The 11,719-nt window shown below is 32.2% G+C and overlaps 2 protein-coding genes and 1 long non-coding RNA gene across 4 annotated transcripts in view; 1 reads left to right on the forward strand and 2 right to left on the reverse strand.

The window, feature by feature from the left end:
* The window catches only part of N (neurogenic locus Notch protein), a 110,377-nt gene extending 103,924 nt beyond the window's left edge, over window positions 1-6,453 (reverse strand). For both annotated transcript variants that reach the window (XM_035092412.1, XM_035092410.1), the window contains exon 1: window positions 6,081-6,453. In XM_035092412.1, the coding sequence (XP_034948303.1) occupies window positions 6,081-6,165 (85 nt within the window). In that variant the 5' untranslated portion in view covers window positions 6,166-6,453. The remainder of the gene's footprint in view (window positions 1-6,080) is intronic.
* Window positions 6,454-7,764: 1,311 nt separating this feature from the next.
* On the reverse strand, window positions 7,765-9,169 carry LOC118072419 (uncharacterized). Its single transcript, XR_004691009.1, has 3 exons — window positions 9,116-9,169; window positions 8,390-8,923; window positions 7,765-7,899 (listed from the first exon to the last, which is right to left on the reverse strand). It is a non-coding gene; the product is annotated as an uncharacterized lncRNA (long non-coding RNA).
* Window positions 7,780-11,677, forward strand: CCDC151 (Coiled-coil domain containing protein 151). The gene is made up of 9 exons (XM_035092287.1): window positions 7,780-7,945; window positions 8,671-8,792; window positions 8,874-9,026; window positions 9,099-9,200; window positions 9,374-9,559; window positions 9,635-10,125; window positions 10,375-10,519; window positions 11,202-11,351; window positions 11,459-11,677. The coding sequence occupies exons 1-9, from the start codon at window positions 7,852-7,854 to the stop codon at window positions 11,675-11,677; spliced, it is 1,662 nt and encodes a 553-aa protein (XP_034948178.1). The 5' UTR covers window positions 7,780-7,851.
* Window positions 11,678-11,719: the final 42 nt, after the last annotated feature.

Below are 11,719 nucleotides of genomic sequence, written 5' to 3' on the forward strand. Positions count from 1 at the left end.
TGGTAAGTAAGGGAAGGAACAATCTCGCGGTCTCTAGTAAATACAATTCATAAATCACCCGCGAGTTGGCAAAGTGGTGGCGTCAAAGATACGCCTTCAATACACGCGCCACAAACTTTTGATTCTCAATCGATGAGTCATTGCAATAAATGCGAGCCCGCAGCAACGATGAATCGATTGACTTGTCGATTAACCCTGTAGACTAGTCTACTCTGCTATTACCGACAATTTTCTCTCTCATTTAAATATTCTGTATGCACCATTGGCTGAAAATTACTTGCAGCCTTATATATTTTAAAGTTAAAATGTATCAGTACTTGTAACAGAAATAAATTCATTTTACCTCGAGGGATTTGGTTTATTTATTTGATTAATAAATTTTACTTTGGATAAAAAAATGACTTGATGTCAAAAAAAAGGATAATGTATGGTGATTTTTTGTGTTTGAATAAAGAAACTTCCGGACGTATTCAAAAAACATCAACACATAAATTTTTTTGAGTGAAACATTGACGTGATTAATTTGTATCGGGAGGTATTTACTTAAGGTAGTTCTATCACGTAGAGTCGTATTTTTTGGAAGCTTGACTCGCGTTACTCACGTTATATTTTTTTCGCTTTTTTATGGTAAAGTATAAAAATGCCGGAATTCGAAGAATTTGTATTCAATTAGTTGAGTTTAATTTTTTAATTAAAATGTTGCGAAAAAATATTATTTTTGTACAAAAAAATAAACAGAAATACCAAAGAACTTTTTAAGAATAATTAAATTGTTTTTTTGTTCGAAACAATTGTTGTTTGTCATTGATGTAGAGTATTAAATGCTAATAGAGAATGTAAGGTTTTAACACTCTGATTTTTAAAAGTGTGAATGGTTTTGATAAACAGTTGAAAAATGGAGCACGTGTTTTTGATTTGTTCTGACTCATGTTTGTATTTTTCAAAAATTCCAGAACGTAAAATGTTTGAAAATAAAATTAACTCATTATGCTCCACCAAAGTTGTTCACAAATAAACTAAAAGAATTTTTTTTCAACTGTATGATATTTTGGAGTCATTTTATAGATCAGGTACGTCATTTCTTAAGTAACTTTTCTGTACACGTATTCATCTTTATTACAAAAAAATTTGATTTATTATTTCTCGGTAGTATCTAAGGTAACATCTTTATAGTCTTGTTCCACTACTAAAATAATTCTTTTGATGAAACAACAATATATATTCCACTATTTTATTGGAAACATGTAAAATTGAAAGTAACATTCAATAAATCACTCTACTAAGTTATTTATTTTTTGTAAACATTGTTGAATTTAAATAAATACAATTTATGCAATGTAAGTTAATTTTTTCTGAATCTATAAACTAGTACATTTAAACTTGTTTCAACGCTTTTTATCTTTTATTATCTTCTTTAATTTATTACACCAATTATTAAACACTAGTCTACAACAATTGAAAGAGGATGGAAATTTATTCTCATTCACAATTTTTCTATTTTAATTACGATAGTAAACGCTCATTATAGTACACTCAACAGCTACCATTTTTCATAATTCATGATAATTCATTCTTTTATTTTATTCAAGATAATTCTAACAAAGTTTCTAGTTCACTCGACTATTGCTAAACTCCCGGAAATTTTTCTCTTCAATGTATCATCTTATTTAAGTTCATGAGAAATCGTTGCACAATTTCGTTAAAACCGTTACTTTTTCTCTTTATTACATACGTCGTCGAGAAAGGCGGAAAGCATGAAGATGCATACTAACGCAGAGGCGCCAGGGATTAGAAATATTTCAAGATCTCCATGTTAATTTTTATGATAGTCAAAATATGTGTTTTGTCGTTTTTACACATGTTTGTACATAGCAAAAGAAGAAAGAAAGAGAGAAACGAAAAAGCCTGTGTACACGTTCCGTCGTGCGAGCATGTAATACGAGCCAACGGGCCGTGTCGGTAGTTGCAGTCACGGAACTCTTTGCCCTGTTGACTGAACGCGTGAAAAATTAATTATCGCTTATACTCGTTTCGCCATACTTTATGCAAAATGTCTTGTTTTTCCACCTACATAAGGCCACACCTAAGTCTACAAACAGTGTTCGATAATTTTTTATTTATGTTTGTTTGCAGGAAATTTTAAAAACGAAAACAGATGACTCTTATTGGAAACATTTGGACTTGCTTGACGACTGTAATACAAGTATAAAGAATCGTTGTCATACGACAGGATTCTCATGGAAATTAATCAAGCGTCTATTAATTTACACAACTCGTGTATCCGCTGATGCTTCTTCTTTTGCCATTTATCAAAGAAAAAAGAAACCTCTGTAACACGTGGTCCAGTGATTAATCGATAGTATATATCGCATCATTGACCCCACGGAATGAGAAGCCTTGTTTCTCTCTAAAACCCATCATTCCAAGTATATTTTAAATTCAATCTCATCAACATCATTTTTAATATTTTTTAGTCATCAAGACAAACATCCCCCTGGCCTTGTAATGATCTTCGACGAATAATTAAAATTAATTAAATCCATTAAAGCTAGAAAAAGTTGTTAATAAATCAATAGATTGAAAGTTGGTTAAGTTGGCAACCAAAAATGAAATGTCTCTCACGAGATATCTCGAATCGAAGAAAATCTTAGTCTTGAAATCTGCATGGATTCTGTTTGCTTTATAAGGGGGCGCCGAGCTGTCCTGAGCCTGACTGACGGCACAATCCTTGATCCTGAGCTCGATACTCTGGCGATCGTCCTGGCGTGGATGGCCAGGACAAGCCCATGAGGAAGAGAAAGAAGACTGGGTTTAGTTGCAGACATGGATCCAAACGACAAGCAAGGATCGACGTGTGCCCACTTGCTTGCCAGTGAAGGTCCTTAATTATGCGGTTTTACGCGGTCTAAGAAGGATAGGAGAGCCATCGAGATCCTTAGATCCAAGTGAACGACGCGGACAGACAGAATGAAAAAGCGAGATGCATTGGATAAAGAAGAGGGAAAATGAGGGAGAGACGATATACGCATTCTTCTTATTCGTTTCTGCTTCACTTGAAGATGGAAGAATGCAAATGTCTGCATTGAGGATACTCAAGAGTAAACGAGAAGTAGAGAGAAGGGGTCGTGGCAGCCCTGAAGATCTTAACCCTTTTAGTTAGCAGATGCCGCGAGATACCGGCTTTACCTCTATCCTCACTCGTGTCTTATCTTATTATACCGTGATCTAACCCTTTATCATTTTGACATGCTAGAAAAATTCTTACTATCGATCAACTGCAACTAAACCCTCTATATTCACTGCCATGTTGTGAATAACGTTGTTGACAAACACATCTAGCTTATTGCTACTGTATTGTACTATTGTTCGATTTACTGTGTGACTATACTCGACCTAAGAATTATTAGAAGAGCTGCAGAATTGAACTCAACAGGTATAACCGGTTGCTATGTTGATACCAGTAAGAAAGACTCGTAAATTCGAATTGATTTCGAGTCCTCCTATATGGATAACCATTCTAGCTATCGCTTTACGACTCCATTCCAATCCAAATGGACTATTGCAATTACATCAAGAAAAATAATCAAACATCAGAAATTATCATTTAATGTAATATTTATAATCTATTTTATTTCATTCATTTTTTGCTCAAGTTTTTCGAATACTTTTTTTGCTTTGATTAAAATATCTCATCGTTATTTTAATTTTTATTGCATACCAATTAAGCTTTGGATGTAAGAATTATAGAAAAAAAGTGTTGGAGATAAGTTGACAATTTTTATCAATAATTAATATTATTATATTAATTTTCTACCAAGGTTGACAACACATGTTATCTATCATTTAATAAAAATTTATAATTTATTGCTCTGAATATTGATATAAATTTTTATCTTTTAATCACAATCTATATAATAACTTATACATTATAATATTAATTATCCATTTCACTTTAAAGTATTCTTCATTTCAGGTAATTATTTTAATTATATAATATGATAAGCTGATCGAAGATTTTTTATCATTAAAGAATATTCATTAACAAAATGATACTTTAATAAATTAGTTATTTACAACCAATCTTATTACTTCTTTTATTTTTCACATTCTCTCAATTAAACATAACAATAAAAAATTTAATGTTATATTAAAATCAAAATTATAAAAAAAGTCTCACAAAAGTTTCACTTTATGGTTGAAATAGTCTCATCAATGAAATTATCATATAATGTAATTGATTACGTATGGAATTTTTTTCTCTATTTTAACAAAATATTCAACGTCTGAATGAGCAATAAAAAATTCGAATAAATTTTAATTGAAGATAAAAGCAAAGATTCGTACAAAGGTTTCCCTTGTTAATTAAAATAGTTTCATCAATAAAATTATCATTGAATTCAGGCGACAGTGGATACGTCCAGGATTCTGTCTCGTGTGAAAGCACATGATGCAGCCGAGGATCGGTTTCTAAGGAGAGAAGAGAAAGCCTGAGAACGTAACTGAGCGACGACGAAGAGCAAACGCCGTATCCAGAGTGCATGCTTGTCTAGAGATGCAGACCTCTCTCGGGAGCGGCTACCACCACGTAACCCATGACTCCTTCTTTCCCTTCATACCGCACACTCATCTGTATCGGCTTATGTATCTCACATGTGCACTTATGTCTGCACGAATTGCAATTATACCATTTAACCATCTGCCTTTCCACCCATATTAATTCAATTTTCTTAAATTTTACTTTAATTCAAGCTCATTTGTCTATTCTCCATTGCACTCAAATTACTTAAGCTATTCTTTTGGTCCAGGTGCAAGAATTACGTCATAGGTTTCTTGCGAGAGAGATCAAGACGGTGAGGATTCACTTTAGTGAATGTAAATATCGTCGCAACTTGCAAAAGAAAGAGACGACTAGACAAGGATATATTGATGAATGAATAAACTTTTACGATTCTCAAAACTAGAGATGTGCATAAATATTAGAAGTAAATAAAGATAAGACTGTTATTTTAATAAAGTGACAAAGTATGTGAGAACATTGACTGGAGTCACATAATGTTAAAAATCTAGACTCTTGTTGAAGAGAAGTAAAGAGGAGGATGAAAGTAAAACATTTTTTTTTCATCCGGTCGAAAAGTGTCAGATCACGAAATGTCGAAGCTTGAGTTTACACTCGCCATAGGGAAAGACCGGCTTCCTAGAAAGTGGGGTTGGACACCTGTCCCTCAGTGATTCTCAATCTACCGTTAAATCAAGGATAACACGTTGAGAACCACAAAAAAATATATATTAATATTCAACCACGTGTTTTTTTATTTAATTTCTTAATTAAAAAATTAATTTTAAGAACTTTATAATCTACATTTCTTTTCATTCAAAGAATTCGTATGGCTATGATAAAAAGTTCCTCCCATAAACAACAGAATTAATCAAGTATTTCTTTGAATTTTAAAATTAATCACCTAATGAATCAGTAAAACAATTTTAATCTACAGCTCAATAATATATTTAATTGAAGGATAAAAAGATGAATTCAATTAAATTTTTATTAATTAAGAAATTAAATAAAAATCCGGTATTCATATTGTAGAATTTTGTTTCAATAAAAAAAAAATCACTATTTTTATTGGATGATTTATTTTAATTCAAACTTGTAGATCAAGTAAGATTATCAAATAGCTATTATATGCAAGAATTTGAGAAATATTGTGATCGACATCCTGGAAGCTAGAACGGAATGTATACAACCGTCGTTTGGTGGTAGGGGAGGAGGAAGGAGCAGCCGGTCTAGGGCCCAATGTTTTCTGAATAGGCCCTACGATCCAACAGCAATGTCGGACGCAACAGGGGAATACTAATGCACTCGGCGAATAAACACACTTGGAAAAGCACCCAACTCGTTGATAAATCAACGGTTGCATACATTTTTTTGAAAGATAAGCAGTTTGAATGAAAAGCTAACGCAAGCGTCGTTTGATAATAGTACATGCGCCGGCGCTGATGACTGATCCGTGACCTGTTGCCTAGCAGCAGCGTCTGTTTTACACTGTTCAAAAAATGATTTTAAATAAATTGACACTTACCGGACACTGATGGTAAGGTCACGACAAGAATCCAGAGGATGACGCTCATTGAGAGTATGTAATCCAAGCGATTCCGTCGCTCCATCTCGGCCGATTTTTTATCCAACACAAAAGATGAAACACACACACATATCAGCCTCACTATCCGTCATTTGACCGGGATCTATGCATTTGATTTATAAACGATATAAAATAGTTTCATTAAAACTTTAAAATCACTCAACACTTTGTCTTGATAATCCACAAAAATTGGAGTCACACGGTTAATAGTCCAATTCACTCGCGAGGTTCAATTATTGTCGATTGCTCCGAAAAAAAAAAAAAGAATTTACAAGGATACACAAGCACGACCGCGCACGAACCACGTCTGGGCATCTTTTGTCCCTCGAACGCGCTGAAAGTAGTTCCCTCTTGCGCGCGCACCTGCACATCGCTCAGTATATCACTCCGCGCATCAAAATGGCTGACATTCTAACCAATGGGGTGACAAGTCTACAAGAAAGTTTCAAGGGATGAACGGAAATGGGGTGCTCTTCGGTTCTTGAATTTTCTGAAAAGAAACCAGGGGGAATTTAAAAATTTTTTGGGGTGGTTTAGGGTCTGAGACTGACAACAGATGTTCGTACTTAAGGTGACTGTATCTCATGCCCTAAATAGCATCTAATTGAACTGTTCGAAATTTTAACTTTGAGCAATTGTTCTTTTCTTTAGCAATCATTGGATTAATCTAATACTTTATATATCCATTGAATAAATATTAAAATAAATGTAAAATGAATAAAAAATATAATAGTAATTGAATTATAAAGTTTTTAAGTTTTCGTAGATGATATTCTCTTCAAATTTGAAGATAAAAAATTATACTCGTTTTTAGTGATTCAAAATGATGAGTGATGCATTACTTATCTAATTAGATATTGTTTATCGTATGAAATTGTAAATTTATATATTCTTAGGAAATATGTTTTAGTAAATCATCATAACATGTATTGACATACGTTTTAAAAAGTACTACTAATTTAGAAGAATTCATTAAAAATTATTAAAAATAAATATTATTCTTAAAAATTTCTAACAAATTAGAAACATTCATCTACATAGTATGTAATATATAATTTGTTCTTCAATTTTCTATGTCTGACGTATATAATCTTCAACTCCTAGATGTTGTAAATTTTATATGATTAAATTCCATTAACAAATACAAGTAGAAAATATTTTGTTTCAATTTCTTCTCAATTTTATAGATACTTAGAAGAATGAAAGATTATTGTAAATAGTAAGTCAAATGAAAAACCCACGCATTAATAAATCTTTCTCATCGTAGCTGATTGCGTGTAACTTAAAATTCATCGAGGGCAATTTTCGCGTCGTCGACTAACGAATATAAATGCTGAATTCGGTGGCTCTCAGCAAAAGCTTTGAAGGATATAGCATCTGACTCGCATATAATATCTCTCGTGAATCCCATGTGGAATCTACCAAGTGATCTTTCAGATGCCCCATGCACGAGCTTGAGTCATTAGTTCTTATTAATGGAGCCGTTAAGTTTATCGTCGCACAACAAACATTCATGATGCTTCATCCAATGCTTGCTAATTAATGCCACATCGTGCTACATCAACTGAGTAGGAATAAATTGTGACGATTGAAATAATACTAACTTTTTCCATGCGTGGTAGAGTGAAGAAATGTCAGGGTTTGATCAAACACCGTTGTCTGGACGACTTAAGTTGTGTCGATATTTATTCTCTAGCTATAAATCCAAAACATGGCTGATCCTCTCTTGTCAATTCATCAGGAAAGTAATCTTTCTGTCCTAAACAGAAAAATCATTGAAATTAAAAAGAAAATACAACTCTCAGGTAAATTCTTCATTTTTTGCACATAGAAAATTACAAAGAAATTTTACTTACAAATGATTAAAAAGTTCTTAAGATTCTCTCAAATGAAATCCACTAAGAATTAACTCATTATTACAATTAAAAAAGAGAGAGCCTATCAATCTCTATATAATTAAATTTTATTTATGATTTTAACCCATAAAAAAATATTTATATCTTAAAAAACTTTTATGATAATTAGTATTATTTTTTTTTGATGAATAAAGCAATAAGAATTTTTCTCTTAATGAAACTGATAAATCTTATTACTATGAACCATTCATTGATATTAATTATCAATCGTAAAAATAGAATGACTCATTATTAATTTATAGCTATAGTATTTTTAATTTACTGCCTTTTTCATGTGTAAAAAATGAAATGTAGCATAAAAATAATAAATAAATGAGTAATGGAGTTAATTACTTTCATCAAAGTGATGTGCTACTATCTTCTTCTTTTCTGCCTTTTCTATCTTCGTTATACTTTTGCATTGCTTGGTTTGCACGCCATAGTCACGAGTGCTCAGTGAATGAACCGCGTCGCTAATTCAGCTGCTAACTGGATGCTCTGGGGTCAAGTTTTACGATTCCACGAAGCCTCATGCACGCGCATTCTCATTCTCCATCACCAACTTGTGGCTCATCTTTAACTCTACCGGACAAATGATTTAATTTTATGCACACTCAAGTTGTTTTTGTTTCTAGAGGGACAAAGGAAGGCTAACTTTGAAGAGTGCGATGCAAAAATACGTGAGAGTACAGATAAAATTACAAATCTCAAGAAAGATATCAAAAGCTTGCAACATAAGTACTCTAGAATTAAAAACGTAAGTACTCATCAAATTAACAATGATATGGTTATTTTTTTTATCCGTATAATTTGCTGAAGTATGCATTCATCTGATCAGAATGAAGATGTTGCCGAAAAGATAGCCCCAACAAGTAGAGAATCATCAGCCTGCATCAAAAAAGGTGGCATTAAAGAAGCAATATCAAGAGTTGATGAAGATAATATTCGGTTACGAAAAAAGCTAGATCTTATCAAATATAAGAGCGTTAAAGTAATAAATTAATCTTTATCATGTTTAGAAAAAATTTCTAGAAAATTAATTAATGCTAAATAATTGTTATAGCAACAAGAAATACTTACTCAGCTTCTTAAAGAATATACAGAGTTGATGGATGGAAGAGCACAAAAATTGATGGAGAAGAAGCTCGAACATCCTCTAAAAAAGGTTCAACGTTATAGTAAGAATTCAATGATCCATTGATAATTGTTAAATTATAACATATTTACAAAGAAAAAAATAATGCTAAATATTTATTAAAATAAAAAACAATCATTTTCATTGAAATAAATAGAGTAAATGGGGAAGAACAAAAATCTAAATTAATAAAATTTTTACAGAAAATTGTAAGTTTAGAGAATCAATTACATCGTGTGAGTGTAATGCAAATGGAAGCTGATACTGTTAGAAAAAAATATAGGTCTGTGAGAGCTACGTTAAAATCAGATGCAGCATTTTATGTATCTTCATTACAAAAGTTAGAACAAAGTGTAAAAGAACAGGATGCAGAAATTAAACAATTACAAGTAATTATTTAAATTTAATAACGATATTTTAATACAAAAATGATAAATCAATCTTCATTCAAACTTCATTTATAGCAAGTCAAAGAGGAAGCTGTCGGATTACGAGATATAACAAAGGAGACTTTGATGCATCAGCAAATTGAGGCAATGAATAAAAGCAAAGAACGTGACAATATAATATTGGATTATAGACAACGAGTGGAGAATCGAAAACTGGAATTAGAGAGAATAGAAAGAATGATTTTCCCCGCACCCAGAATAGCTCCGAGAGATGATTTTGAAGTAATTGAGAAACCTACTGAACTCAGTGAAGATGGGTCTGTTGAAACACCTAAAGATGAAATGACATTTCTTGAAGAGTCATTTGCTAAGCTTAGGGGTGCAACAGGTGTTACGAAAACGGAGGAAGTTTTAGACCGATTTTTAAGTCAAAAGTCTACAAAAGATAAACTACAGAAAATGCGAACTAATATGGAAGAAGAAAAAATGAATTTGGAAAAACGAAGACAACAACTGACCGGAGAGATTGAATTACAGAAATTTTCTGAGACCAAAGATGCTGATCAGTAAGTTATAAAAATGCTAATTGATAGACCTTCCTTAGATGAATTGATAAGAAAGTTTCAAATTACATTAAGTTGTTTCTCTAAGTTAATTGATTCAACGAATATTGAAAGTAATATTAATTAGTAAAAATGTCTGTTACAAATTGATAACTATTAAATATTAATTAACTTCTTTTCTACAATAATATGAAATCATTCTTTAAAAAAAAATACGAATTTTTTTTATGAAGCTAAATTTTTATTTTTTAGAAATGCTGAAAAATTAGCCCAATTAAATGCACGAATAAAAGAAGAAGAAGACCGACAAAATAGAGCTAATGTGGATATTCAAAGGATTGAAGATGTGATTAATGAAGTTTCTAGGACTCTTTGGAAATTTTGCGACAAACTGCAGGTAAGTTTTAATACTCAGTTTCTTGAAACAACAAAAGAAATATTTTTTGAAATTAAAGACTGAACTCCGAGCATCCTGATTCTATCCAATAATTTGAACTTTACAACCTGCAATTAACTCTACCCTTCTCCGAAGAAACTTATGATTGATTTCAAGGTTGCCATTAAGAAGTTTAAAAAGTAAAATCGTAGATATTCTAGAATCAAGATGTGTATTTAATATTTTTATAAAAGAACCTCTAATTGTTAGCTAAAAGCCGTGAGCTCGTGCGAATGGTTTGTTGATGGTAAAGATGCCGGTATAAAAACTACAAATGATTTCGAATTCTACGGCCATTTAGGCGGGCATATAAATATGTATCCTTGAAGAGAAGGACCGCCTCTTTCCAAGTCTTCGATAGATCTTTCAAGATAGTCTCTAAGTGTAATTCTCACCTTCTAGTCTCGTGTATACTTCCGAACATTAGCACCTCGCGTTGCCAATCAAGAATAAACATTCCGCTCCAATCTTTTTCCTAGTCTTCAGTCCAACCTATCTGCACTTATAGGCTACACTTTACCTAGAAAAATCAACGAGCCACAGCAAATACGTAGGAGTGATTACTAAACATTAGGAATCTACTACCAACCATTGACATTCCTCACGTCTTCTTCTTATCACTTGTCTTAAATATTTTATTTAGGATGTTAGCGAAACTCCAGTGCCACCCGAGCCTAATGGAGATCCATTTGAACTCTTGGAACTTTTAGAAGAGAAAATGAAGGCAGCCATTAGCATGTTAGGCGGGCCAGACCAATATGCTAAATGGATTGAAGAAATTACTACCGATAAGGCAAGTTTCTCTGGCTTAATTTGTTATAAATTGAAACTTAAGATTGGGAATTAATTTTAATTTAAGCTATCAATAACTTTAATTGAAAAATTATAATTTGTATACAGTTTAGTACCTTATCCGTGAGTTCAGATGCTGGAGAGAAGAAGCAAGATATCGATGAACGCCCACTTTTTCCTAGGTTTCCTGGTACGCCAACTCCTGCGGCTCCACCTGTTCCTTCTGATGACGAAGAAGAAGTTCCAACTAGAAGTGTGCTTAAAAGACAAGCTCAGCTTCTTATTGACACTAAAAGTCGTCGAAAAGGTTTTAATTTTAGACGATAAATTTAAAATTAGTTTTAAATGTGTTATGATAAATATGTATTT

Source organism: Chelonus insularis, unplaced genomic scaffold, assembly GCF_013357705.1.
Source record: "Chelonus insularis isolate UGA/USDA-ARS -01 unplaced genomic scaffold, ASM1335770v1 contig_93_pilon, whole genome shotgun sequence".
Lineage (NCBI taxonomy): Eukaryota > Metazoa > Arthropoda > Insecta > Hymenoptera > Braconidae > Chelonus > Chelonus insularis.